Source organism: Camarhynchus parvulus, chromosome 5 (assembly GCF_901933205.1).
Source record: "Camarhynchus parvulus chromosome 5, STF_HiC, whole genome shotgun sequence".
NCBI classification, from domain to species: Eukaryota; Metazoa; Chordata; class Aves; order Passeriformes; family Thraupidae; genus Camarhynchus; species Camarhynchus parvulus.
In genome coordinates, this window is record NC_044575.1 from 53,253,488 (window position 1) to 53,278,538 (window position 25,051).

The window sequence follows — 25,051 nt, forward strand, 5'->3', positions numbered from 1 at the left end:
CTCAGAGTAACTGCTACAGCAGTCTGGATTTCACAACTGAAAATCCATTCATACATATTTTTAACTCCTTCCAGGGTGTGAGTTAGTCTGTGAAATGCCCTGGGTGACTGGTGCCAGAAGCACACACTCCATTCAGTAACTGTGAACAGGCCAGGCTGGAAAACAGACAGCAAGAGTCACCCAGGCTCTTGGGCTCACAGAACCTGCAGCCAAGGACCCAAACAGTCACATCCAGGAGGACGTCAAGGGCTTTCCCTGTTGGCACACAGAAGGAAGGAAACCTTTGAAGGGAAGACATGGCACCAGTCAAGCCATGACTTCAGTAGGAGCCACACTCACATCAGTGCCATAATCTACCACTGGGCTCAAAGAACAGAAAGCTTTCATGTGGAACATTTCCTTTCTTCCATCTGTGCTCCCAGTTACCACAGTATCCAAGAGCCCCACAGCTTGAGCTGCATTTGTCCTCACAACATCCCCGTGAAGCAAGGAAGTGCTGTTATCACCACTTTACAGATAGGGAACTGGGGCACACAGAGAGAAAAATAACCCTGTCCGAGGTGATTGTATAAGGAGGAAGTTTGTGGCAGAGCAGGGGAAGACTGGGTTCAATTCTCAGTTCCTTGATGGTACCCTCCTGCTCCAGACACCTCTTCAGCTCCTGGATGCTCTGCCTTCAATTTGAGTGATCCACCAAGCTCCTCTGGGCCACAAGGAATGGGTAAGGGATATGCCTTTTAGCAACAGCATTTCCAGCCCAAGAAAAATGGAAGAGGGCATGGGACATAAGGGCTGTTTGCATGCAAAAATCCAAACCTGAACAAGGAAAACAATTTCCAAAATAACCACCACTATCCTGGTATTGTGGGAAAAGGAAGGAAGACGTATCAAGTTTTCAAAGCAGAAAATTAAAAACATCCACCGCAGATTCTAAGTATAATTTTAAAATAATTAGTGAAAGTTTAACAGGAAGCTGGTATTAGACATGCATCCTTCAAGAATCTCCCTGCTCTAGATAGTTTAGGTTATACAACAATAAGAAATAAAAAAAAAGTCCCTTTGGTACTACAGCTATCTCATTTCATACACAGATCCAAACACAGGCCTAACGTAGTTTCATATGGAGACCTTGGCTCCAGACTTCACACAATACTGTCTCAGATAAAACAAATTCCAGAGGCTGCACACTACTCAAGGTTTCCCATTCCTGGCTGAGCCAGGCTTCAACCCTGCCCTCAAAGGCTCTCTTTTCTAAGTGAAACAGCACATCAGGTCCAAAATTTACTCTGTCCTCTGGGACTCTAGTTGCAACCATCCAGGGAACCTGTTATGAGATAACCTACAACTTAAGGGCATTCATAAAGCAGCACTTAATGTCAACTGTTTGAGGTGACTATTATCCTGGAACAAACAGCAGAGATCCATCACACTATGGATCACAGGGTTTATTGAATATGACTCCAAAAGGTGACTGCTCAGCTCAATGGCCAAAAAATGACAGGACTGCTACTGAACCATCAGGAACAGGCCTTGAAGAATGACACAGTCACTACACTGATTTGGTCAAAGGAAGAAATTTGTGAGTTGCTGGTAGCTGAGGACACCGGATCAGCCATGATGAACTCCCAGGTCACCTCTGGTATCCATGGACTATTCTATCAATTGCTGCTGATAAGCTGGACCTCGTGGCCCAGGCCTCAACTTTCACAACAAGCTGTAGTTGTAAACTCCAGCCACCAGCAACACAACATGCATCTAAAGCACACCTCCTCTGCCACAGAGTCTGAAGGAGCTGAAGCCAACCAGTTTCTTCTGAAGGCAGCACCACCAGGCACCTAATTTAACTCCTGTCAGCGACAAAATAGAAGCCCTGCTTGAAGGTGCTCAGAAAGAACAGAGTTAGTTCTACCACACATCCTGCTACACCCAAATTTCTTCCCTTTCTTTTACACCAGAACTATAAAAAAGTGAAGGAGAAAGGCTGGCATGAGGTTAGAAACATTTCTACTTTCTGACAGCAAGCCTCACAGCAACAAGAGCCAAATAAACAAATGAAAGCAAAACTTCCAGCAGTTTCACAGCTACATAGCAATCTTAGTAAACTAGACATTCTAGCAACTAAAGCAAAAAGTAACTTTTGAATTCAGACCCAGAGCACTTACAAAAAGTAGTAAATAAGCACAGTTGGTTTATTATTCCAGGTTTTGAACCTTTCTCTTGAAAAATCCCAACTTCTGTATATGAACAGACCAGCCAACAATGAAAAATTAAAAGGCCTGTTGACAACTGAGAAGCTGCTATTTATTTTCTCTTTGATGGCCATCACAAGGAATATGAAAAATAAAGCCAAACACCTCTATATATGAGGTTGTTATTCTCTTTCAAAATCAAGGTGGGCTTTTCATGAGATCCCCAGTATCCCAGTATTAAACCAGTCAAGAATCACAGAATACTTTATATTAAAAAGAGCCATTTGAGGTGATCTGGTCTGATGACCCTTCCCAAAGTGGGGCCACTCAGAATGCCCCAAGAGAATTCTTAACACTAATAGTGCATGTAGGTAATTCAGAACTAAAAACCATACAAACAAAAGAAATAGAACAAACGCAATTTTATCAAATGGCAATTTTCAAATCAAATTTGAGGAATAAAATCTCAAGCCTGCATGGGCATGTGCCCTCATTTTTACCTCCTTACCTCCAGTAACTGGTCTGAGCGTTTTAAGAGTCAACAGAAAGACGAGCATCAATACATTCTCTGTGTGTTCTGGGCATAAAAAGGAGAAATGAATCCACTGTTCCTCCATGGTTTATTTCACCACATGAATGATGAGAGAAAAAGCACATGTATTGTACATGGTCACAAAGGTATGCATGGGCCCTGAAGCGTGAACATGCATCTACAACCACATATCCTGTTGTGTATCATTCCATTTCTAAAATAATGCCTGAAAAGACGAAAGTCTCCGGAAACATGAGGTTTTGCCATAAGCACACCCACTCTATTCACAGGAATAAACAAACCTCTCCAAGAAACCAACAAGAGCTGTTATGAAGTAGCCCATTCCTAGCAGCCTGGAGCAGCTCCCAAGAAGAAAGCTTTCCTCTAGCCATAGGAAAGGTTTCTTAAAATGTGAAGAGAACTTCATATATACCCATTTTTAGCATAATCCTACCAGTAACATGTCAGAGGATTAATTAAAAAAAACAAACCCAAACCCCAACCCTTAGAAGTACATAAAACTTATTACAGTGTACCTGAATTTTTCCCCCTATTTTAGATGCAGCTTTTCTGTAATATAATGATTTGTGTTACTGCAGTACACACCAACTTCAGACACACATCTGGATCTGAGCCACCTGCTGTACACATGGAACAATGAGACAGTCCCTGTTCTGGGAGCTGACTGTCACAGGACAGGGACAATGGAAAGCCAGACACAGACACACACAAAAAGGGAGACCGATACTGGGCATTGCTGGGAACAGCAGTCTCAGTACGCACACATTACAAGTTCATTGGGCCTTTTATAAGCAACACAAGGAGCCAGAGCTTTTGAAGAGGATAATAAAGCAGCACTGCAGCTGTTTACAGGGACCATTTCCCAAGTGTGAAAGGCTAGCACAAGAGAAAGCACGAAAACTGCTTGCTTGCCTCTACGTTGTAGTCACAGTATAGACACATGCTAGGCTAAGGGGAGGCAGAAGTTAACATCTTAATAGGAAATTAGAGATGGTACAAATAGGTATGAAAAGCAAAAGCAGCTGGTTTTGTAGCTCAATGCAACAGAGGAACTAGTGGTAGGGACAAAGCAGCAGCCTAAAGAACGAGCTCTGCTCTGTTCAGAGCAGCACTCTGAATGGGACACGGTTACATGCCAAGCATACAAAGATGCAAGATGATGCAAACCTTAGAAAAGTATATTCCCCCCCCTCCATGTTTTGCTTCCATTTTCCACTTTCAAGAATAACAGTACAGTCCAACAACTATAGGAACTTAGAAGATTAAAAAAGTCTCTGCAGCTGATCTGCTTAGAGCTGAGACAACTCACTGTTTTTCAGAAAGAAATCTGGCCACCTGCTGCTCTAGGCAGAGAAGGCGGGATACATGTAAAATCATGCTCACTCTGAAATTACAACTGATATTACCCAGGAAACACAGACTAGACTGGGAAAAATATGCAAATGGTGCACTGTGCTGAACTGAACTGTACATGGCTGGCTAGCAGTCTTCATTCTGTTCTCATAGGTTTACTCATCTTAAAATCATTTTATATTATTCCCAATGAAGAATCTTCTACAAAAACTTTAGACCTGTGGCTTCTATTCAAGTCAAGAGTGTAGATATTGGTAAGACTGGGGCATCACAAAACCTCAGGCATTAACGAAAAGAAAGTTACATGAGTTATTATGGAAGGATGAAACACCTATAGAACAGAAAGTTCCTACTGCAGCAAGAACAGCACATTCTAACCCAATAAAAGCAATCACCAAGTCTAGTCACAGAGCAGGCAAGAAATCAGATCAGTCTAGGCCAATTAAAAGGTGTAAGTTTTAAGCAATGGGTCTTAATGCAGCTGTGCCACCATGGCTGAAGGGAAGACACTGCTCCATTGCATCTGTCTTTAACAGGGATGTCCCACTGTGTTCAAAATGTGAGGTCACATTTGGCTGCCACATCTTTGCAACCCCAGTGAATAAAGGGTGACAATTAACCCAGCTTGTAAAAGCAACAGTCTGGAGAAAAAAATGCCTCATTTTACCTGAACATGCTGAATCTGGCAAGAGCTGACAGTCAGGGAACACACAGAACCCTTTAAAAATACACAGCATCATTTATTACACTGGGACAGTACTTTGTGTTGCACAATCCAAGCTTTTGTTTCAAGCAAGAAAATGTTTTCTAAATATTTTGTCACCATGACAGTCTAGCCCTGGACTCTAATTCTGCCCTTGGTTGCTCCAGAGAACCCCTGTGAAGTCAACCGTGTTGCACACTGGATCCCAGGCTGCCAGGAAGGCTCACCTGGCAGTGCAGCCAGCAGCATCCTCTTGGGCCTCTGTGCTCTGCACAGCTCTTACAGCCTGAGTTATTATTGCCTGCCACAAACTAAGATCTGTGTGAAGAAACAATATCACATATAAGAGGAAGAGAGGTTTGCAACTATGAAGCACCCAACATCTTCTAAATATAACTAAGTCAAAACCTGTTCCTGAGATAGCAGAATGAAAAATTTTAAAGACACAGAAAAAATGGGGCACAGGAAAACATTCCAACTTTGAAGGCCCTGTTCCAGGTAACAACATGCCTTTCAGGGACATTAATTTGGAAACTAAATCTGAGCAGATACAGCCCAAGTGCACAGCACAGCACCAAGAGGAGCAGTGGAGCATTTCCGTATGACTCAGGAAGCCCAACAAACACTTCTGCAGAACAAGATCAACAGGGTGTTTATATACAGCAGCAGTGTCATGTGAACGGGCGGTTTAGTTTGTGAAATGAATGTTTGCATTGTCATTAAAAAAAAAACCTAACCCAAACCAAAAAACACCCTCTATTCCACACTTACAAGTTTCCAACATAAAAACATAGCAGGGGAAGGAAGTACTTCAGCAGCCAAAATTTACAAATTCTTACCATAACTTTGGCACAGTAAACTTCTCCAGTGTCACAAAGGCCTATTCTTCAGGGGGCTTGGTTGCCTTTTTTTTCAGAAGGACTAATCCACATGTGAAGGCTATTAAAGAACACACAAAATGCCAACAGAAGCATAAACAGGCACATTTTGTGCGTCTGTTTTCCAAGTTATATCTGTTTTTCCTTACACAGATACCTAAGAACAGCCTGGAGGCAGGTATTCCTGCTTTCTTGCTTTTTTGATGAAGCTCGGTAAGCTTTTTCCTTTCCCAAAATGACAATGCTGCTTTTATTTTAATTCATTCAAATCAGTGAGAGAGATTCACCCTCTTGAGCTGCACTCAAGCGGTCAGGCTTCAGGAATTTAACAAAGAATGAAGATTTTAATACAGAGGGGTTTTGCTTGTTAGTTGGACTACAAAAGAAATTCCTCACAGTAACCTTTTAATTGTTTGAGAGGCACCTTACTGGAATCTCAAAGAAAATGCTTAATACTCTAAGTTACACTTGGCATTTCTGCACAGCAAAACAAATTCAAGCTCTGAAAGTCAGCATTTTTTCCCTCATTATCTGAAGCTACATAAAAGCTCTAACATAGATTTGAAAGAAATATAACAGAAAATTCTGCCTGATCAAAGTACATAGAGCTAAATTTATCCTTCAGTTTCCAAAACACCACTTGGAGATTGGGCATTTAGAGTTCTATTCACTGGCTAGAAAAAAGCCAAATGGTACATTTTAAAAAGTGACTTTGAAATATTGTTATGAGAACAGGGACAAGCTATGTAAACCCTAAAATTCTGTGGGTCTTTGTATTCACAATTATTGTCACAAACTAAAAGGCTCATATTCCCTACTAAGCAAACATTTACAATTAAATCCATTCTGCACAAAGCATTTGCATTTTGAGATAGAACAGTCAGTTGTTCAGCTGCTGTGATTTAGATGGATTGGTTCATTATTGCTGCAGTTCGTTTTCAGCTACACTGTATAACAAAGGGGTGCCAATGTAGTCGTGAATGGCTTTAAAGCTAAGTATGCTGCTATTCTTCCATGATGATGTAATTTAACCATCTTCCCATCTCTCAGATCAAGATATCTTGACTTTACAGGCTAAACTTTCACAGAAACAACAGAAACAAGCTGTCACAAGTGTTCAAGAGGCATTATAGAGATACTGCAAGTCAGCTGGAGGTTGTTGCCAGCAAGTTTGCAATGGTTTTCCACAAATGAAAATGCAATTTTCACCTAATTCTTATTTAGAATAAATGCTTCTCTTATCATGCAAGTGATAAGGCAACTTTGACTTCCACATCAGGAGATACATCAGTTATATACCTTTCAAATGTTCCTGCTAGGGTAAAAATATACCTACATCAGAAAAGAAGACCAGATTTACAGCTATCTCTGATGCAAAGAAAACTTCAAATTGAAAAGGTCAAATAGTATACTGCTCTTTCACTGTCTGAAAAATAACATCAAAGACAGTATTAAAGTCATCAATTTCAGTCTTTAAGAGAGATTAAAGAGAGCTGCCCGGAGAAGCTGTGAATATCCCATCCCTAGAAGTGTTCCAGACCAGTCTGGATGAGGCTTTGAGCAACCTGATCCAGTGAAGATGTCCCTGTCCATGGCAGGGGGGTTGAATTATATGATCTCTAAGGTCCATTCCAATTCGTTCTATGACTAAAGCAGATAAACCATTTTTTTAGTAACAACCACAAAAAGGCTGGATTTTTTTTTTAATTATAGAAAAAAACCCATGATGATTTGAAATGTGGTCTTCTTAATACATTGCCCCAGCAGCACAAAGACCACTTCCCATAAAATTACTTCATCAGTGAATTTATACTGGCATAGGACTCATATCCTCTGCCCTGAAACCAAAGTCCACCTAGAAAACAACTTCCAAATCCTACAACCAGCATTGCCGCCACAGATAATCACAACTGGATTCCAGACTGCTCTATGCATAAATTTCCAGTAGAATAATAAACATTTAGGACAGCTAAATCTATGCAACTATACATTTGAGTCTTGAATTATTCCTTGATGTTCCCAAATGCAAGGAGACTGCATGATCAAAAGTTAAAAATAACAAAACATTACAAAGAAAACATTTTCAGTTAGTTAAATGATTGCTATTTATGGTTTATTGACCACAGACAGACTCAAGGATACATATGACATGTAAAAACACCAGTCCAGACAATTCATGCCTGGAAGCCCCTGAAAAGCAACCAGCAAATAAAAAAAGCTGTATTCCCACTCTGCAGAGGCCTAGCAATGGATTTTGAGCTGCTTAACAGGTTGTTCAAGGGTGTAACTATTTACTAATACTCCAACTGAGAAGCTCCAATGTAGGCATAAAACCAAAAATACACAGAATTGTGTGCAGTCTTGTAATTCTGGGCATAAACCCTACACAGTGCAAATATTTTCCACACCAGTTTAACTACATCACTCTGTACAAAACAGCAATATGTTGTCATTTGTAATATGGCACATACAAAGGCTTGTACAGGAAGATACAGCAAAATTTTAACTAAGTATTTTTTCTCTTGAATCTTAAGATTTTAGGAATTTGATACATAAAAAAGCAGTTCAAATACAATTTTACTTCTATGCTTCTATTAACAATTAGACCTGTCAAGCATCTTTCAGGTAATCAGAAATTTATTTTTTCATATTGCCTGCTTTCTGAAGCGTAATCAGGATGTGCTCTGTGATCCCCAGACCCTCTGACACAATTGCAGAAATAGCAGGGTAAGGCTAGGAGGCCAGAAAAACAAAAACACACACTACAAATTACTTCAAATCCTCTATTTTTTGGAGCTTTTTTCTGACAAGTAATTAAACAACCCTTTTTGTTCTACTTAGTCTAAACCATGAAGCAGGCACTTCAGTTATCTTCTCCAATTTTTCTCAATGTCATGAGGACTAGCAAGCTTCTCTGCTTCAGGAAGAAAAACAGGCAAAACTTTCAAAATCTTGTGACTTCTACAGGTGGGAACTGATTTATAAAGCCAACATAAACATAAGGGCTGCACTTAAAATTTCAGAATTAGTAACAATTGCTGTAAGCAGCCTGACCTCCATCAGCACCTGAAGCTCACTTCAGGGCACACCAGTGTCAACCTCTTGAGTCTCCATTAGCAAATAATGTTTGTCTGGAGACCTCTCCTATGGACACAGGCTGAGAGAGTTTGGGGCTGTTCAGCCTGAAAAGAGGATGCTCTGGAGAGACCTTACTGCTCACTTTTTATAAATACTGAGGACTTTTAAGAAAAAATGAGAGGTTTTTTATTGTGACAGGTCATGGTTCTAAAATATAGGAGAGTAGATTTAGACTACATAATATTTAATAAAGAAATTCTTCACTCTGAAGGTGGTGAGGCACTGCCACAGGCAGCCCACTGAAGCTGTGAATGTCACTCCCCTAGAATTGTCCAAGGCCAGCCTGGATAGGGTTTTAAACAACATGGTCTAGTTAGTGCAAGGTGTGCCTGCCTATGACACAGGGGCTAGACTAGATCATCTTCAAAGGTCTCTTCCAACCCCAACCATTCCAAGGCTGGAGCTCCCTCCCAAAACAGGTATCTCCTGTGAAGGCTGTGGTTCACCACCAACACAAAGCCCACTTTTCTGGCATGCTTATCCTGTGGTTCTCATTAGGAGACTATTAGTAAAGCCCAGGCAGAGGAGACTGATTTGACAGCCCCATAAATTACTCAGATGCTGCACTCAGTCTCATTAAGAGCATGAAATACCACTGCACCATGCACAGAACCACTGACTCCAAAGTGTATTTCTGCATGCAGTTCACCAAAGGCCTGGGTTTTGGACAGCACTTCAAAACACGCTCTCCCAGCTTACCCAAGAGGCTCAGGGGAAACAGTAACTGACTTGCCCACAGTCTGCGATGATTGTTTACCTCAGCTGTCCTCAAATATGACCATGCACTTTTGAATAAACTGACAAATTTCACAATGTTATTTGACCAGCTATCTTTTTCACATTTTTGGCTCAACTTGAAGAGGTGGAAGAATAACCCCAGAGGTCTGTAGCATGCTTACCAACTGCACTCAGTCTTCATTATTTCCCCCTTTCAGCTGCAGTAAATATTTCTCACAAAAACACACTACTTCACACCTAATATGGTGCTTTTCTTTCTCCATTCTTTTTCTTCCTCTTTCCTCACATAGTTTCCTGGTTTTTGTTCCCCCTTTAAGAGGCACATTGTACCTACAACATAATGCATCTGAAAATAATAATCCCTCCTCTGTCTTCCCCCATGAGAGATGACTTTTAAATAAGGCTTAACTAATTTTTTTCTTTGTAAATCAGCCACTCCAATATGTAAAATGGGGAAAACCCCAAACAACTGACAAGTATTTGGTTTTCACAATGCTCTCTCTTTTGAAATACATTAAAATTAAACGTTGAGCTATTAAGCAAATCCTTTTTTTTTTCCCCAACAGATATCAAGGTTTGTTTCCCAAATGAATCTGACACCAACCACCACTCCAATTTTTAAGAGAATTATCAGTGACACAGAAAGTGTATGAAAGGAGAGACACCACATGTCACCATGTACTGCTGTAAGAGCATCAAAGTCCTCGCCAGCTTTTTCAGATGGCAGAATCTCAGGCTACAAGGGATAACCAGGAGCAAGTTTGGGCAGGGCAAGGCACAGGCAAAGACAAGGAGCGCAGCTGACAGCGCTTACACAGTGGCAGCAGCACCATTTGGAAGGGAAGGAACCTTCTGGCATCCACACAGGGGCTGCAGGGGAAGACATTTCCAAGTGAGGACAAGGCGCCAAATTTTAAATGCATGGCACAACACCTTGCCTAAAACCACCTCTGCAGGAATGAGCAAGCTTTATTCTCTTGCTCTCTCTTTACCTCAAAATAGCATACTCACTCAGAACTTCTTTCTTCCTACATCCAAACCTGATGACTTCCCAATATGCCTACTGAGAGAAAAAAAGAACAGAAAACATGGAGAGCTTTTTTTCTTTTTCAGAGGCCTACTTTTCCCTTTTGGAAAAGGAAGGAACCATGAAAAAGAAAATCAAAGCCAATACAGGCACTTTCTGCATGATCCACTGTATCAAGCATTCCCAGGCTTGCTTTTACAGGGCTTGTAATGTCCTAGATCCCTCATTCTCAAATCCCTTTTAATAACAAGTAACATTAATCTATGACGCTACCCCACTTTTGGAGATAAAATTGAGACCTAGTTTGTTTCGCTTCTGATGTGCAATAAAACAGAATATGAAAGTAAACTTCCAGGACTGACATAAATAACCTGGGCATCAACATCCCAGCTCTTCCTCTTTGCCATTCAAAGAGAGAGTGCTCAGTCTCACTTCCAAGTAAGCTCCAGTCAGTTTACAATCAATGAAAAACACATCTAACCCAGCATCACTTCCCTAAAGAACTGAAAGTGTTTTGTGAAAATGTTAGAATAAAGACTTTTTGGAAGTAATTTTTACTGAAGAAAGAAACATTTGGATGTCACCCTTCAAAAATGTGAAGCTGTAGAATAAAGAATGGGTTTCATGCAAAAATGTTCTGGAAGACAGTTTTCTGAAAGGTTGCTGTAAAGTAACAGAAACACTCCAAAACAAGTAGTCTGCTCTGTGAAAGGAAGATGAGCCATTTCTAGGCTACACCAGCTCTTTCAAAGATGAAGTGAAGTACAGTACAGTTACACTGCACCAGCTGATTCTCAGTTTCTGACTTCCCCTATCATCCAGAGCAAACTTTTTACAGTACACTGGACCCAGCCTGTTTCCTATGATCTCTCCACAAATAATTCCATCAGATGAGATTACCCTCCAAAAGTCTGACTAGCCATTATCAGCTCATATTTCTCCAGATGTTTTGTGATCTCATCCTTTCTTAATGTCTCTAGCATCTTGCCTACCACCAAGGTCAGATTTATTAGTTGACAATTTCCTGGTTCCTCCCCAGTCCCCTTTTCCCAGAACAGGACAAGCAAAATGAAAGCAACCAAGAGCTAGAATTGCAAAACTATTGCCCCTTGTGTTGAAAAAGAGACACACAAGGAAAACCACAAACTGACACAGCTTATCTTTTGTTTCCAACAAGAAGAGCAACAGATTTCCCTATAAACCCAACCCTTCAGTTCTAGAAACAGCATCAGCTTCTTTCCCTCTGTCACAACCTCCCCACTCCATTCTTCATTCAGCCCCACTCAGTTTTTTGTTCAGTCCCTATCTTGTTTCTTACCTTTCCATTCCCCCCAGCTTTTCCTCTGAAGCAGCTGTGCCCTCTATAGCTGGCATCTTCAGAGTTCAGATGGCTCTGAGGATCCTTTGCATCAAGTGCCACAGCCATTCTTTGAAATACCATGAAAAGCAGACGATCCTTGAACTAATCTGAACCTCAAAGGTTCTGACTACACAGGTCACCAAGACAGTGCATCACTACATCCCAGGGACAGACAGAAGCCAAGGTAAGGACAAAAAAACACCCCAAAATAAAACACACACACACACACAGAAAAAGAGGTAGGGAACATGGTGAGAACAGAAAAGAGAGAAGAAAGAAGAGTTGAAGAAAAACAGCAACACCAGAGACTCCCTGGCTTAAAAATATATCTGGTCATATCTTGTAAAATCCTCTTTTGATTCACACTAACAGAATACTGAAAGTATGAACCTGTGCTCCAAATAACAAAGGTAAAGTTCACCATCTGTGCTATTCTGCTAGGGAAAGTTAAAAGAGCAACAATCAGCATTTTAGTCCTGGTTTGTATTTTACATATGGATCTTGGATCCACTTTATGCAATGAAGCTATAGCAAGAAAAATCACAATGGGCCCCTTGTTATTTATTAGGGTGTCTGTATCACTTCATTCATTACAGAAAAATCTTTAACCAAAAGAAAAAAAGGTATTATATCCAGAAGTGGAGTAGGTATCTTATGTATTATTTCTCATTTTAAGGCCTCTATTAGATTTGATCACCTTGTAAGCTACAAACTCCATCAGTCAAATAGTTTTACCTGCCTGAAGTCCATAAAAAATGACATTTGGAGGACACATTATGGTTTTCATGGTTAAAATTACTATGTGGTGTTAATATGCTATTTAAAAACAAAACAGCTCTGCATTTCCTGCTAAATATTAATGGATGAATACACAGGTCTCTCCAGCTCCTTATAATTGCTTCTGATTTCTCAGACTGAGAAATTGAGATTTTTCAATTTCCTTTTTCAAATGTCAGCGTGTGTTTTTCCCTCCTCCTCCTTCCCTGCCTCCAAAAGACTCCTTTTTTTCATACAAGTTTATGCCCTAATAAGAAAACCGGACATACTAGGGAGGACAGAGATGACAGAGTATCAAAACACACAATCCCCTCTTTGTTAGCCATGCAGAAAGACTTAAAAAAAAAAAAAAAAAAACAGGATGAAGACTGAAAACAATAGAAGGACCTTTATAAACAGGGACCAGAGTAGAAAGATACAAGAAATTCAATGAGATCTTTAAAATGGATCAGTAAAGCAAGTAAAATACACTTGGGCACACCTCTGTTCTCCAAAAAGTTCCCCACACACAACCAAAATTAAGGATCCTCAAGACGTACATTCAGAAAACCTATAATCTCAGAGCTCAACAAGCAGCAATTTGGGCAGATAATTTTCTCCTCTCCTCATATTCAATCACAATTATAGCACCTCTGCACCGAACCATTTCCCCCATCCTCTCCCACTAAACAAAACCTTCAGCATCACACAAGCAGGGACTGCACACCCTGCATGTACACACACAGGCTGGATGCACAAACCCAAGCCTGAGCTCCTTCACACCTCCCACCTGTGTGCTGGAACAGTCCAGCCATGCAGGTATACAAAGAGTGGTCACAGGAGTCTGTCCTTGCTGGGATTTGAGTAACAGCACCAAGCCCTGCCAATGGGGAAAGGGATGGGGAGGGCAAAGTTCATTCATGAATTCTTTTATTTCTGCCTGGTTGAGGTTACACATGTCATGGACACAACTGGCCCCTGCTCAAGCAAACATCTGCACTACTGGAAGTGGAGCTTCCTTCAGAGACTGACTTAGAGAACTGCCAAGAGCTCTCGGTCAGGCAGCAATGTTTAATTTCATTTCTCCATTTGTATTTTTAATCTTGGAAACAAAAACATAAATGTAAAGCATGCTGACAGAAGAAAACAACTACACAGTTCTAGAAAGCCCTGTTAGTTCCCTGCCAGGCCGAAACACCTGCTCCTGCTAATGATGGCTTTATGCTTACTTACACCTGCCATCCAGAAGGGCTCCAGAGCACTTTGCAGCCTGATTTATACATACACAAATCATTAAAACCACCAAAATTAAGCCACTGCTGGGGTGAGACGTGGCAACTGTCTAACTGCACGCAGCCATGCTGTTCGACTGCTCAGGACAGGAACTGTAAGAGACACCAAATCCAACCAAAGCAATGGGGAACGTTAGAGGTTGAGAGAGCATCATTGCCCAATCTGGATTTTAGCCAGTCACTACCTAATATATTTGCATGTGGAAAACCTTAGGATCTTTAAAGTGCACATGCAGTGCAACTTTTGATTTTATAAATGCTCTAAAATACTATATATCTATATACACACACATACATATATATATATATATATACACATATATATATACACACACACATTTTTATATATATATATACACACACACACACATATATGTTTCTTGTATCTGAAATCCCCCCCTTTAGCAGTCCCTCCCTGCACTAATTATTGTTTATGCCTTGACTTCAGAAGCTCACCGTATCAGACATCAGTTTTGGAAACATCCTGTGGTTGAAGCACTTAATCTAGCAGAGCCAGCAAACTGATAGTGTCTGCTAATAAATGTAGATTATTTAAAAAAAAAAAAGATGTTTAACAAAACACATGCATACACAGAGTGGATAAGTTACTCCCCAGCAAAGACAAAGCCAAATGAACTGAATTTGTCAACCTATCCCTGAACAGCTACAAAAACCAAGAGATTCCCAGGGCTGACACCAGCAGGCTGAAGAGAAAATAGAGCATTGCTTTCTAAAAACCTCCTCACAAGGACAACACCAAATTAACTGTTGCAAAGCCAATGGAGTGGAATGAAATAGGTTTGCTGCACATACCAAGAGGGCAAAAGGACATTGGGAAACAGGTTAAAAAGATTAGGAAACCTGGAATCCAAAAAATGCCAAGTTATGTTTAACAGTTTAGGAGTTTGGGCACAAATTTGCAGCATCAAATATGCGGAACATGCAGAGTAACATTTTGAAAATTGGAATGTGCTCAGCATGTAATCTCATCATATTATTATCAGCAATCCATCAGAGATAATAATCTGTTTCTCTAAGGCAATTTTAAAACAACAAAAAAAAAATCAGGAGATCTGGGCATCTTTTACCAAGACCTCCTCCAGAGGTCTCCTTACTCGAAAGTAGCTTTATTGTAATCCTAGAAACAACAAAAAATCAGTTCCCAAAACTAAACACATCCAAACCTGAAATACAACATGATTGTTTAAAAGTTTCAGACACGTGCCTCTGAATAATCCTGACAATGCCTTTTCCATACTGTTTAAAATGAATGTTTCTTCCTCAGATTTTTGTGCAGTGCTCCTCAAAATAACAGATTTTTTTTAAATTACAGGTAAGTGTAGGAAGAATTGCAACAACAGATGATTAAAAACCCTCAGCCTGAAAACATTGTTTAAAACTAAAAAAAAAAATCTCTGACTTGAAGAGTTTCTAGATTCATAAATGGGAATGGGAAGTATAATTCTGTGTTTCTTTCTTCTATTTAATCCAAACACAGAACAGTTCTCAAATACTTTGTCAGGACAAAGCAGCCTGGGTACACCAGAATTACTGAATGAGCTACTTAAGCTAATGAGTGCAAAGGTGTTTCCAACTGAAATAAACCAGAAAAAAATCTCACACACCCCCCTGAAAAAACCGGAACAAAATGTTTGTACAACAAGCATCAACCTGCTAAACTACACTGCATATCCAATTGTTAGAAATATACACTTCCACCCTCTTAAATACACATCATCAACATATTTTCTAAACTCCTAGATATTTCTTATTGCTGCCAAAGAACCACCAGCCTTTAACAAGGTTATGATAATGCATTTCAAATTTCTTCTATAAATAATTATGTTATACCTTTGCACCTTCAGGCAAGTTGTTGCAAACCCTCTAGAAAAATCCTGAGTCTGCAGAACCATCTAAGTTTCCCTACTGCTGGACCACACAGATTCTGGTTTTGGTCCAAAAAAATTACACTATCATGGAAAGCACCTGACACTGTTCTCTCCAAGAAACAATAGTAGAGTACAAAGAAACAGGTAATACCCTGTAGGATCAATGCTGTGGTACTTGAAAATGAACACCTTCCCAAAAAAAACAAAACCACTGTTTCGGGAAGAAAAGAAGGCAAAAAGCCTAACCACACATGTGACTGTCTTTTCAGTTTTGCCACTCTGTCAAGAATAAAGACTTTTTATAAAAATCAAATGTCGTTCATGGTCCAACCAAAATGCACAGAGTGCAGAAACTCAAGGCTATTCTTCCTGTCCAGGACACTGGTACCACCCAGAGCAGTTCAGACACACACATAAGAGCACACTTTCTAGCAAGTCTCTGCAAGAGCACAGAATTGCTCACAAAATACAGGCATATTTTTCACTGATCAAAAATATTCATCTTAATTGTCCCTTCTAGCATAAAAAGGAAAGCTACAGACAAACCAAAATTTACTACAATTTAACCTCTAGCACTCTAAGTACTATCTCCTTCACTTGCTACCTTTATCATCATTTTCAAAGCAGTTGACACCAACTTTTGGTGAACACATGAACACACACACAAGAAAATCCCTTAAACATGCATTTTCTAAAGCTTGAAAAAAAGTCAGGCTCCCTATGTGCTGTTTCCCTCTAGGATGAACATGAAAATAATGGATTATTTGAGGACATGCTGCTAAACCAGATTAGAGAGGGATTGGAGTCATTTCACTGCCCAGAAGGGAAGAGTCACTCACCTCGTTTGTGAAGCCAGCCTTCCTTCACTATCGCTACTTCATTCATAATGGCAGGAATGTCTCTTGAAAACCAGTTTATGGCAAAAGATCACTCAGCTGAAATTCTTGAACTCCAGCAGAAGGCTCCACAAGAGGGACGAGGGTTTCTCCACCGTTTTCCTCCTTTCCAGTTATTTCTAAGGATCAAAAGAAGAGTACACCATCATTTCAAAGCACGTCGCAGATTTACAACAATGTGTACAACAGGGAGTAGTTTTCATTGCTGCATTGCTGGTTTGGGATTTTTCTGTTCTATTATTATTACAAATCTTAAGCAAGGGCTTAGCTCTCCACAAGAATTTATCTTGGCGGGTAGAGGTGCCAAAATACAAGTTTGCTGAAGTCCTGCTTCTTCACTGAGTAGGCTGATCATGGGCAGACTCACAACACTACCAGGTGCTGTCTGAATTACAGGTGGATTCAAGACCTTACCTAGTAGACCTCCATCTCTGCAACACCACCTTGTTCTTTGCAAAAATAAAAATTCTGAAATATCACAAAAAACAGTTTTCAATGTTTTCTGGTAAGGAAGATTTCCAGAACATCTCCTGGAAGGTTTCTTTACCGCCTGACAATAGTCTATTAACCAACACACAGTGAGTCTTAGAGATAAACCTCTGACAGTAAATATTCCTATCCTGCTTCAGATTTTCCTACCTTCAGCATCATCCCCTTAATCCCACTCAGATCTCCTTGACTCCCCAAAAAGTACCTTCTCTAACTTTGATATTTTTAACTTCTACCTCTCCTAGAGGTATACAAACAACCACAGATAAGCTCACGTACCTTACTGTTATCCCCAATCAGCCCTTATAGCACCCTGATCAATTTTACTGCTCTTCCTTAACTGGGCTGCAGTTTGCTGCTGCCTTTCTCACCATGAAATATACCCAAGCACAACTTGGGACTTTTACCCCTCTGCTTTATGAGACAAAATCCCTCTCTAAATAGCTCAAGATTGCCATTTCTTATTGAAAATGCGCCTTGCTATTGGCTGACTACCACAGAAACATTCTGTGCATTTCTCTCCCTCACTGAATGTAATCACTTCCCAAGTGCATTAACTTTTATTATTTTTCTAAATTGAATCTGATTATTTTTCTCCTTGTGGTACAAATATTCCCTGGTTTTCTTTACTTCTTCTATACATGCTGAAGTGTCCATGCTGCCATCCAATTTGGTATCATCTGACTGATCAAAAAACCTAACTGGTGACAAATTCCCAGCATTAACCATCAAGTTTAATAAAACAAAACCCAGCAGCATTTGTAAACTGCCACCAAATACCCAGCTTTTACTGGAGTCTCTCACCTACCACAGAGACATGCCATTCCCACCTGACAAATATATACCATCTCTGCATGCATTTGGCACATGTGCATCAGTTATCCCAGAGCATTGCAGGTGATAGCCATCCATCAGAAACTAGATTAAAAAGCAACTAATTCCCCATAACTCACTAAGACACAACACTGGATGGAAGAAAACAGGTGGTCAAAATGAATCCAACCTAGAACTGAAACCCCAGCAGGGGCAGAGGGCTTTGTACTACATCCGAGTGATCTGAAACAGGCAGCGTTCAAAGCACAGAGCTTGAATTTGAAGAAGTTCCACCACTGCCAGCAGAAATGGATGGAGAAAGGAGGTCACTCCCCTGACACTCTGCCTACAAACCTACACTGTTTGTTACTGTTCCTCAGCTTTTCCAGTTAACAGTTTATGTTGAAGTTCTCCCCAGAAACAAGGTGAGTTTGGATTTTTTTTCCAAATTACAAATCTGCCGATCTCACTAGTTAGAATTATCAACTCCACGAAACAGATGTTTGCCTGAGGGAGTGAAGATACACAAAAAATTACACTGGAACAAGTGACATGTAGTAATTCCTAATTTCATAAATAAATATGAGAACACTGTATGCTGCAGAATAGAGACCAGTAATCCACAGCTGCCAGAGATACCTTGGAACAAACTCATTGAGCTCCAGAGCAATTTTGACAGAACCTGACAAACACAGCAGGCTTTTTCCTTCCAAAATGGCCATGCACAATGCTCAACAGCCATGCAAGCTACACTTGCTTGCTGATGGCAAGAGGAGACTAGACCTCACTTAGAGGATTGAGCAATTTGCAAAGTGTTGAACAAAACCCCCAAGATTATCACAGCTTGAGTATGGAAATGCAACACCCAGGTGTGAAAGTTAACGCTTTAACTCTGTGTCATACAGGGTGCAGGGACTGTGCAATCCTACCTCTGCATCCTGAATTCAACCACTTAGAGGCACTGAGCAATCAATATCCTACCAACCACCATACATAAAAATGGAGGCTATAAGACAAACTAGGCTGTAGAAAGGGCAATACTGTTATTAAAAACATAAAAAAGCATGAAGGACCAGAACTCTCCAATGTGCAGCTAACTTACTCCAGGTTTTCCTGCATTAACACTCGTCAGGATTACAACTTGGCAGCTTCCTGCTTGTCATCAGCTAAACTGTCATTTAATAATCCAAATGTGAATGACAACAGAGCCAAAAAAAGCAGATCAACAAAGAAATACAAAGTTCCGAGGGACTGGTTTTTTCTACTCTCTGTGGTGTCCAAGCAGCTTGGACTGCCTTTTCCCTACCATTCCTACCCAAGAAACATTTCCCACTTGCTACTGAAGCCATGCTCTCAGGGATGTGTTTTTACCTGCCCACCTCATTTCAGGGGAGAGGGGTGGTGAAGGGGGTGGAGAGTTTTGTAAAGAAGCCATGGCACAACAAAGTGGAAAAACATTAAACACTTCCTGACACCAACCTGCATCATTTGTCCCACCTCAGTCCTTCAGTCAGCCATGTCAGAGCACTTACTTCACATGGAGAAACTTAAGCTATTTTTAATTTGCAATGTGAAGAGCTGGGGATCCCTTCTAACTGTCTAACAAGATGTCCATAGGCACAGCTCCAGCAGCAGCAAACCTGCTCTATCTACTGTATTTTAAAACACACATTCAAGCTGTGCCTAATACATCTATTTTAGTAAGAGACGTTATTGAAGACAGTGGCAGCAAGCAAGAGTGATCACTCGGAATAGAAGAGCAAGTTAACTATAGGTCAATGTACTACTGAAGATGTGTAAACCAGAAAAAGTTCCTTTTCCATAAAATCCTTAGAGGGGAAAAGAAAAAAAAAAAGAAAAGGAATGATTACAGTCCTCATTTATGGCCATCTAGGAATGGTTCCCAGTGAAGAGAGGGCATCTGAGGTAAGTATGACCTGGCTGCTCCAGTCTGTGTCTGCACAGGACTGAATACTGTCAAAAGCTAAACAACTTGGTCTTTCTCTTAGTCTTCTCTTTGCTTGTTTTTCAACATGCATTTCTGTAGTACTTTTTTTAACAGTGCAATAGTCCTCACACAGCTGAAGTGCTGTAAATCATGAATGGCATGACATCAGCATTGTATCATGGTGACACCGGTTTTGTACATATTAATGCCTTAAAGGTTATTAAGTTCTTCATAAATAATGAGATAACTCACTTTCATAGGCACTGCAGCAATGAAACCTGCTTTAAGGAGTCAGTCAAACCAAGCATCCAACAGAAGGTGGAGCAGAACCACCTTTTCCGTATTTGGGAGAGTCGTACTAGAGCTCCTTCTCTCGTTCTCTTCTATACATTATCCTCACCTTCTTTTTTCTCTAAGAAAGTAGAAATATTAATCTGTACTTCCTGTCCTCTTTTCAATGCAAAGTTTTACATTTGTTTCCACTCACACCCTAGAGCAGATCAGGAAGAAAAGAAAGTCATGCATTAAGCTGAAGCTTAAGCTTATGGGATGCAGGAGCACCTATGGTAATCACCTCATCTTCATGAGGGAGAGTAAGCAAGGGACTAAAGGGAGACTGACCCACCAGCCTCAGTCCTGGCACGTCAGACTGTGTCTGGGCTGCACTCGTTAGCCCAGATCAGAAAGCAGATTACAAAAAAGCATTCCCCTGGGCTAACACTTTGCCCTGTCACACCACCAGTTACCAATGCCCACTGCCCTGGTGTGGCACAGTCCTGATTCTCCCAGGACACAATGAGCCCAAACGTGCTGCACATCCTTACATGTTCTCATAACGCACAGCAGCAGCACCAGGCAAAACAGGATCCAGCTGCCCAAGTTTGCCTACTGTGGCCACATGACACTGTCATGAGAGCAGACCAGGTACAGGGGAGCTGGAGCGGGCCAGGGCGGTGCGTTCAGGCCCGTTACATGGGATGCCATGAGCAACCTTCCCTCTCTTCCCAGTGCAAGCTCCCAGCTGACAGCCAACTGCACCAAAACAGCACAGACACAACAAAGTTGGGCTCCAGCCAGCATTTCAAGTGGAGCGTACAGATAGATGTTCCCACCAGGCTTTGACCAGTGAAGTACATCTCCTGCCTTACGCAAATCCTGCCCTGGCTGTTTCACGGGAGCAGCAGCGATTCCAACGTGCTCAAGGCCCTCTGAGCCTGCAGCAGCTTCGCACCATGACCCAGTTACCAAATCTGGGCAGACAGCTTTCAAGGAAGCTTAGAAGGACCAGGTTGTGCCACCATCTTAGTTTCCCTTACAAAAAGGCATTGTGGGCCATGACTTAGGTGTGGCCACCAGTATTTGCTACTGTGTGCTCTGTGTGTCCAATGACACCACATCTATACTGGAATTTCATGGCAGCAAGTGCAGCAGATCACGAGGTTCACAAAGGATTCTCAGATACTAAGTTATGGGGAAAATGGCAACTCGAAAACAAAAATCTCTACAGCCATATCCCCCCCCTTTTTTTTTCCCCAATCTATTAGCCTAATCTAGGTTTACAAAACTAATTTGAAATATTTGTGCTCTCCTGCCTCTGATCAATAGACAGGAGGTTAATGCTGTTCAGGTGAGGGGCCACAGTTACGACATCCAACTGTCCATGCTGCAAACACAACAACAGTTTGATAGGACAAACTAAGCTATCTATTTCAAAACCGAGTGATGGCAGAAAAATGACTTCTTCATAAGCCCCTCTGCAGCCCAGACAAAATCTTCTTTATGTTCCCAAACAAGGACAAGTCTTTTTACAGTTTATGCTCATATAATTTAAGAACTGTGCTGCCTGGAACTTTGCTACCAACCTGAGATAAATTTATTTAATCAAATTCCATTTTAAAGTATTTGTAACTGAAGTTTCGTTCAGTCCCCAAAGAAATCAAGACAGTTGTGAAACTATTTAATTGCTAATGTAATCACTTACAGAACATTTTTATAAGACCGTAAGTGAATACTGGAGCTGAAAGTGACCTTGTGGACACTGGATCAATTCTTAAATTTGATTTACCGCTGCTGCACACCAAAAACAGTTCTATAAACACCACACACAACACAAACCCTACTATTAAAAAAAAAATCAAAGGTAGCTCCACAGTGTCTTTAAATCTGCTAACTCAGACAAATGTTGTGGCTGTCACCATGAAACTAACTGCTACATGAAAGTAATTACTAGTCATGCAGTATGTCAAATTTATTTACCTGCAAACAAATACTCTTGAGCATTAAGTGTTAGTAACTCCCTTTTATAACTGTATTTTGAAATGTACATCCCTCCTGTGGTATAAATAAAACAAACAAGCGAAAAACATGGATTTGCTTCTTACATGATAGAGGTGGTAGGAAAACAAAGCAAAACAGTTAAATATTTCCCACCGGGGTGGCCGGGGGGGAGGCACACACCACCAATAAGGTGCAAGCTGCATCTGCATCAGCAGTGTCCTGTCAGTAAAATGAATTGGAAGTACCAGAACGTTTATATGTTTGATTATGTGTTTTACAAAGAAACAGACACAAGTACTACAAGTCTCTAAGAAAATTTCGGCAACTGCTTCACCTGGGGGGGCGGGGGGGATTCTGCAGACAGCTCCCTACACCTCTGCAAAACACGACTGAAAAAAAAAAAAAAAAAAAGAAAAAATATCAAGTCCACAAGCGCTGCACAGCCACCTACACACGCGAAATGCCCACGGAGGGAATCACACCCCCGCCGGCAAACACTCAGTGGTCCGCAAAGCGGAGCTGGGCTGAACAACGCGGCCGCAGAAGACAAGGGGAGAAAATGGGGGCGGGGGAGGTGGGAAAATGGGGAGCCCTCGGCTAGTTTGCTCGCCGCTGTTTCAGAAATATCACAAGAAATATCACAAGCCACCCCCCAGCCGCCCCCACGGCCGTTTCCCCGGGGGATGCTCGCGCAGGGGCCGGGGCGGGGGCAGGCCCGAGGCGAGACCCCCGCCCCGCCGCCCTCTCACCCACCGCATCCCCGGGGAGCCAACAGCTTCCTGTCCGCTCCGGGCCCGCCGGCAGCACGGACCGACCGGCCAGGGCCGCCTGCAGCCCGGGCCTCCTCGCCCCCCACCCTGCCTGGCCGTGCCCGGGGGCCGGCGGGGCAGCCCACGCCCGGGGAAGGCGAAGGGAAAGCGGCCGCCCCCTTTCCCGGCCCTTCCCTTCCCTCCCGGCCCCGCACAATGCGGCCGCGCCGAGCAGGCCCCGGCCCCGGCGCTTCCTTCCCCCAGCCCTTCCCAGCCGGGGAGCGGGTCACTTACATGGCTGGAGCCCGGGGAGGAGGCGGCGGCGGCGGCAGGGGAAGGGGAGGGAAGGGGGGGAGGGAGCGAGCGAGCGAGCGAGCGGGGGAAGGGGGCGGCCGGCGAGGCGGGCGGGCTCTGCGGCGGGCGCCGAGCGAAGGCCTCACTGGGCTCCCGGCAGCCGCCGCCTCCTCCTCACCATCCCCGGGCGGCGGGGCGGCTCCTCCTCCCCCTCTCGTAGGCGCTCGGCCCGTGGGGCTCGCACACCCGCTCCGGCTGCCGGCTCGCCTTCCCCGCCGCTCCGCCCTGCGAGGCCGCCCCTCGCCTCGCCTCGCTCCGCCGCCGCCGCCTCCCCCGCACCCCCGGGCCGCGCTCCCGCCGCCCGCGCCGGGCTCGTCCCGCACGCGTCTCCGCGGCGCTCGCTCGCTCGCTCACACCCTCCGCGGAGCGGCCGCCGGGTCCCGCCGCCGCTTCCCGCCCGTGCCGAGGGGCCGCCCCTCCGCTCCGCGCCGCTCCCCGGACGGGGTTCGCGGCCTCGCCACCCTCCGAGCTCCCACAGCGCGGCGGAGCAGCGCCCGCCAGCCCGGCCCCCTCCGCCCACCCGCCGGCCCGGCCCCAGGCCCCGGGGGCGGTGTTTCCTGGCCCCGGGCGGCCGGGTGTTCCCCCTTCCCCCGGCACCGGCCCGGCCCCGGAGCAGAGCGCTGGGGACGCTGTGCCCCGGGAGCGGAGGGATGTGGCCTGCCCTGACTCGGCCTGTGAACCGGCTGCCTGAAGCATGGACAATTTCACAGAATCACAGAATCAATTAGGTTGGAAAAGACAGATCATTGAGTCCCACCTATAACCGAACACCACCATGTCAACTAGATATGGCGCTAAGTGCCACATCCAGTCGTTCCTTAAACACCTCCAGGGACAGTGACTCCACCACATCCCACTGAAATGGGCAGCCCTTTCCAATGTCAAAACACCCTTCCTGTGAAGAATCTCTTGCTAATGTCCAACCTAAACCTTTCTCGGTGCAGCATTAGACTATGTTCTCTGGTCCTATCACTGATTGCCTGGGAAGAGAGACCGAGCTCCACCTGGCTACACCCTCCTGACAGGGAGTTCTAGAGAATTATAAGATCCCCTTGAGCCTCTTTTTTTCCAGGCTAAACACCCTCAGGTCCTTCAGCTGTTCCTTGTAAGACTTGTTCTCCAGCCCCTTCACCAGATGAGTGCCCTTCTCTGGACAAAGGGCAACCCCAAAAAGAGGGACCCTGCCCCACATAGGTGAGAGGCTCAGGCAGCCCCAGGATTTCAGACTCTAGGAAGGGCCAGGCTCCTTTAAACCTCATTTCTGCTTCTCTGCCCTCAGAGTTTTCCCTTACACTCCAGTAAAATACCAGATAACTAACTAACAAGGTACCACGGTACATTGGCGGATGCTCCAATATCCATTTCCACATTGGAAGGCTGAATTAAGTAATTGCCTGTGGAGGGGCTGGGGTAGTGATTCTGGATGCTGCACTCAAGGCCGTCCTGCTTTCATGGTAGGAATGGCTCAAAACATGATAAATTGCTTCAACTGTTGCTTACAGCATGACAATATTTTTGGTAAGGTTTTTGAGAGCCATTCTGCTCTAAAAAACAATGTTGTGGGAGCACCAATGACAGATTAACGTTTCTCCGCCCTCCCGCTATCAAAATTCGTCTTCTTCGGTCATTAAGAGATCTCGCTTATTCTC

At 43.0% G+C, this 25,051-nt stretch overlaps 1 protein-coding gene across 3 annotated transcripts in view; it reads right to left on the reverse strand.

Moving 5' to 3' along the window:
• The window catches only part of AKT1 (AKT serine/threonine kinase 1), a 79,044-nt gene extending 55,196 nt beyond the window's left edge, over positions 1–23,848 (reverse strand). Inside the window, exons 1-2 of one of the 3 annotated variants that reach the window (XM_030948563.1) lie at positions 23,757–23,848; positions 16,716–16,891 (exon numbers count right to left, since the gene is read on the reverse strand). In XM_030948563.1, coding sequence (XP_030804423.1) covers positions 16,716–16,761 — 46 coding nt within the window. In that variant the 5' untranslated portion in view covers positions 16,762–16,891; positions 23,757–23,848. Of the gene's footprint in view, positions 1–16,715; positions 16,892–23,052; positions 23,203–23,342; positions 23,389–23,756 lie in introns of those variants that run through there. The other 2 variants (XM_030948561.1, XM_030948562.1) reach the window with 2 other exon arrangements.
• Positions 23,849–25,051: the final 1,203 nt, after the last annotated feature.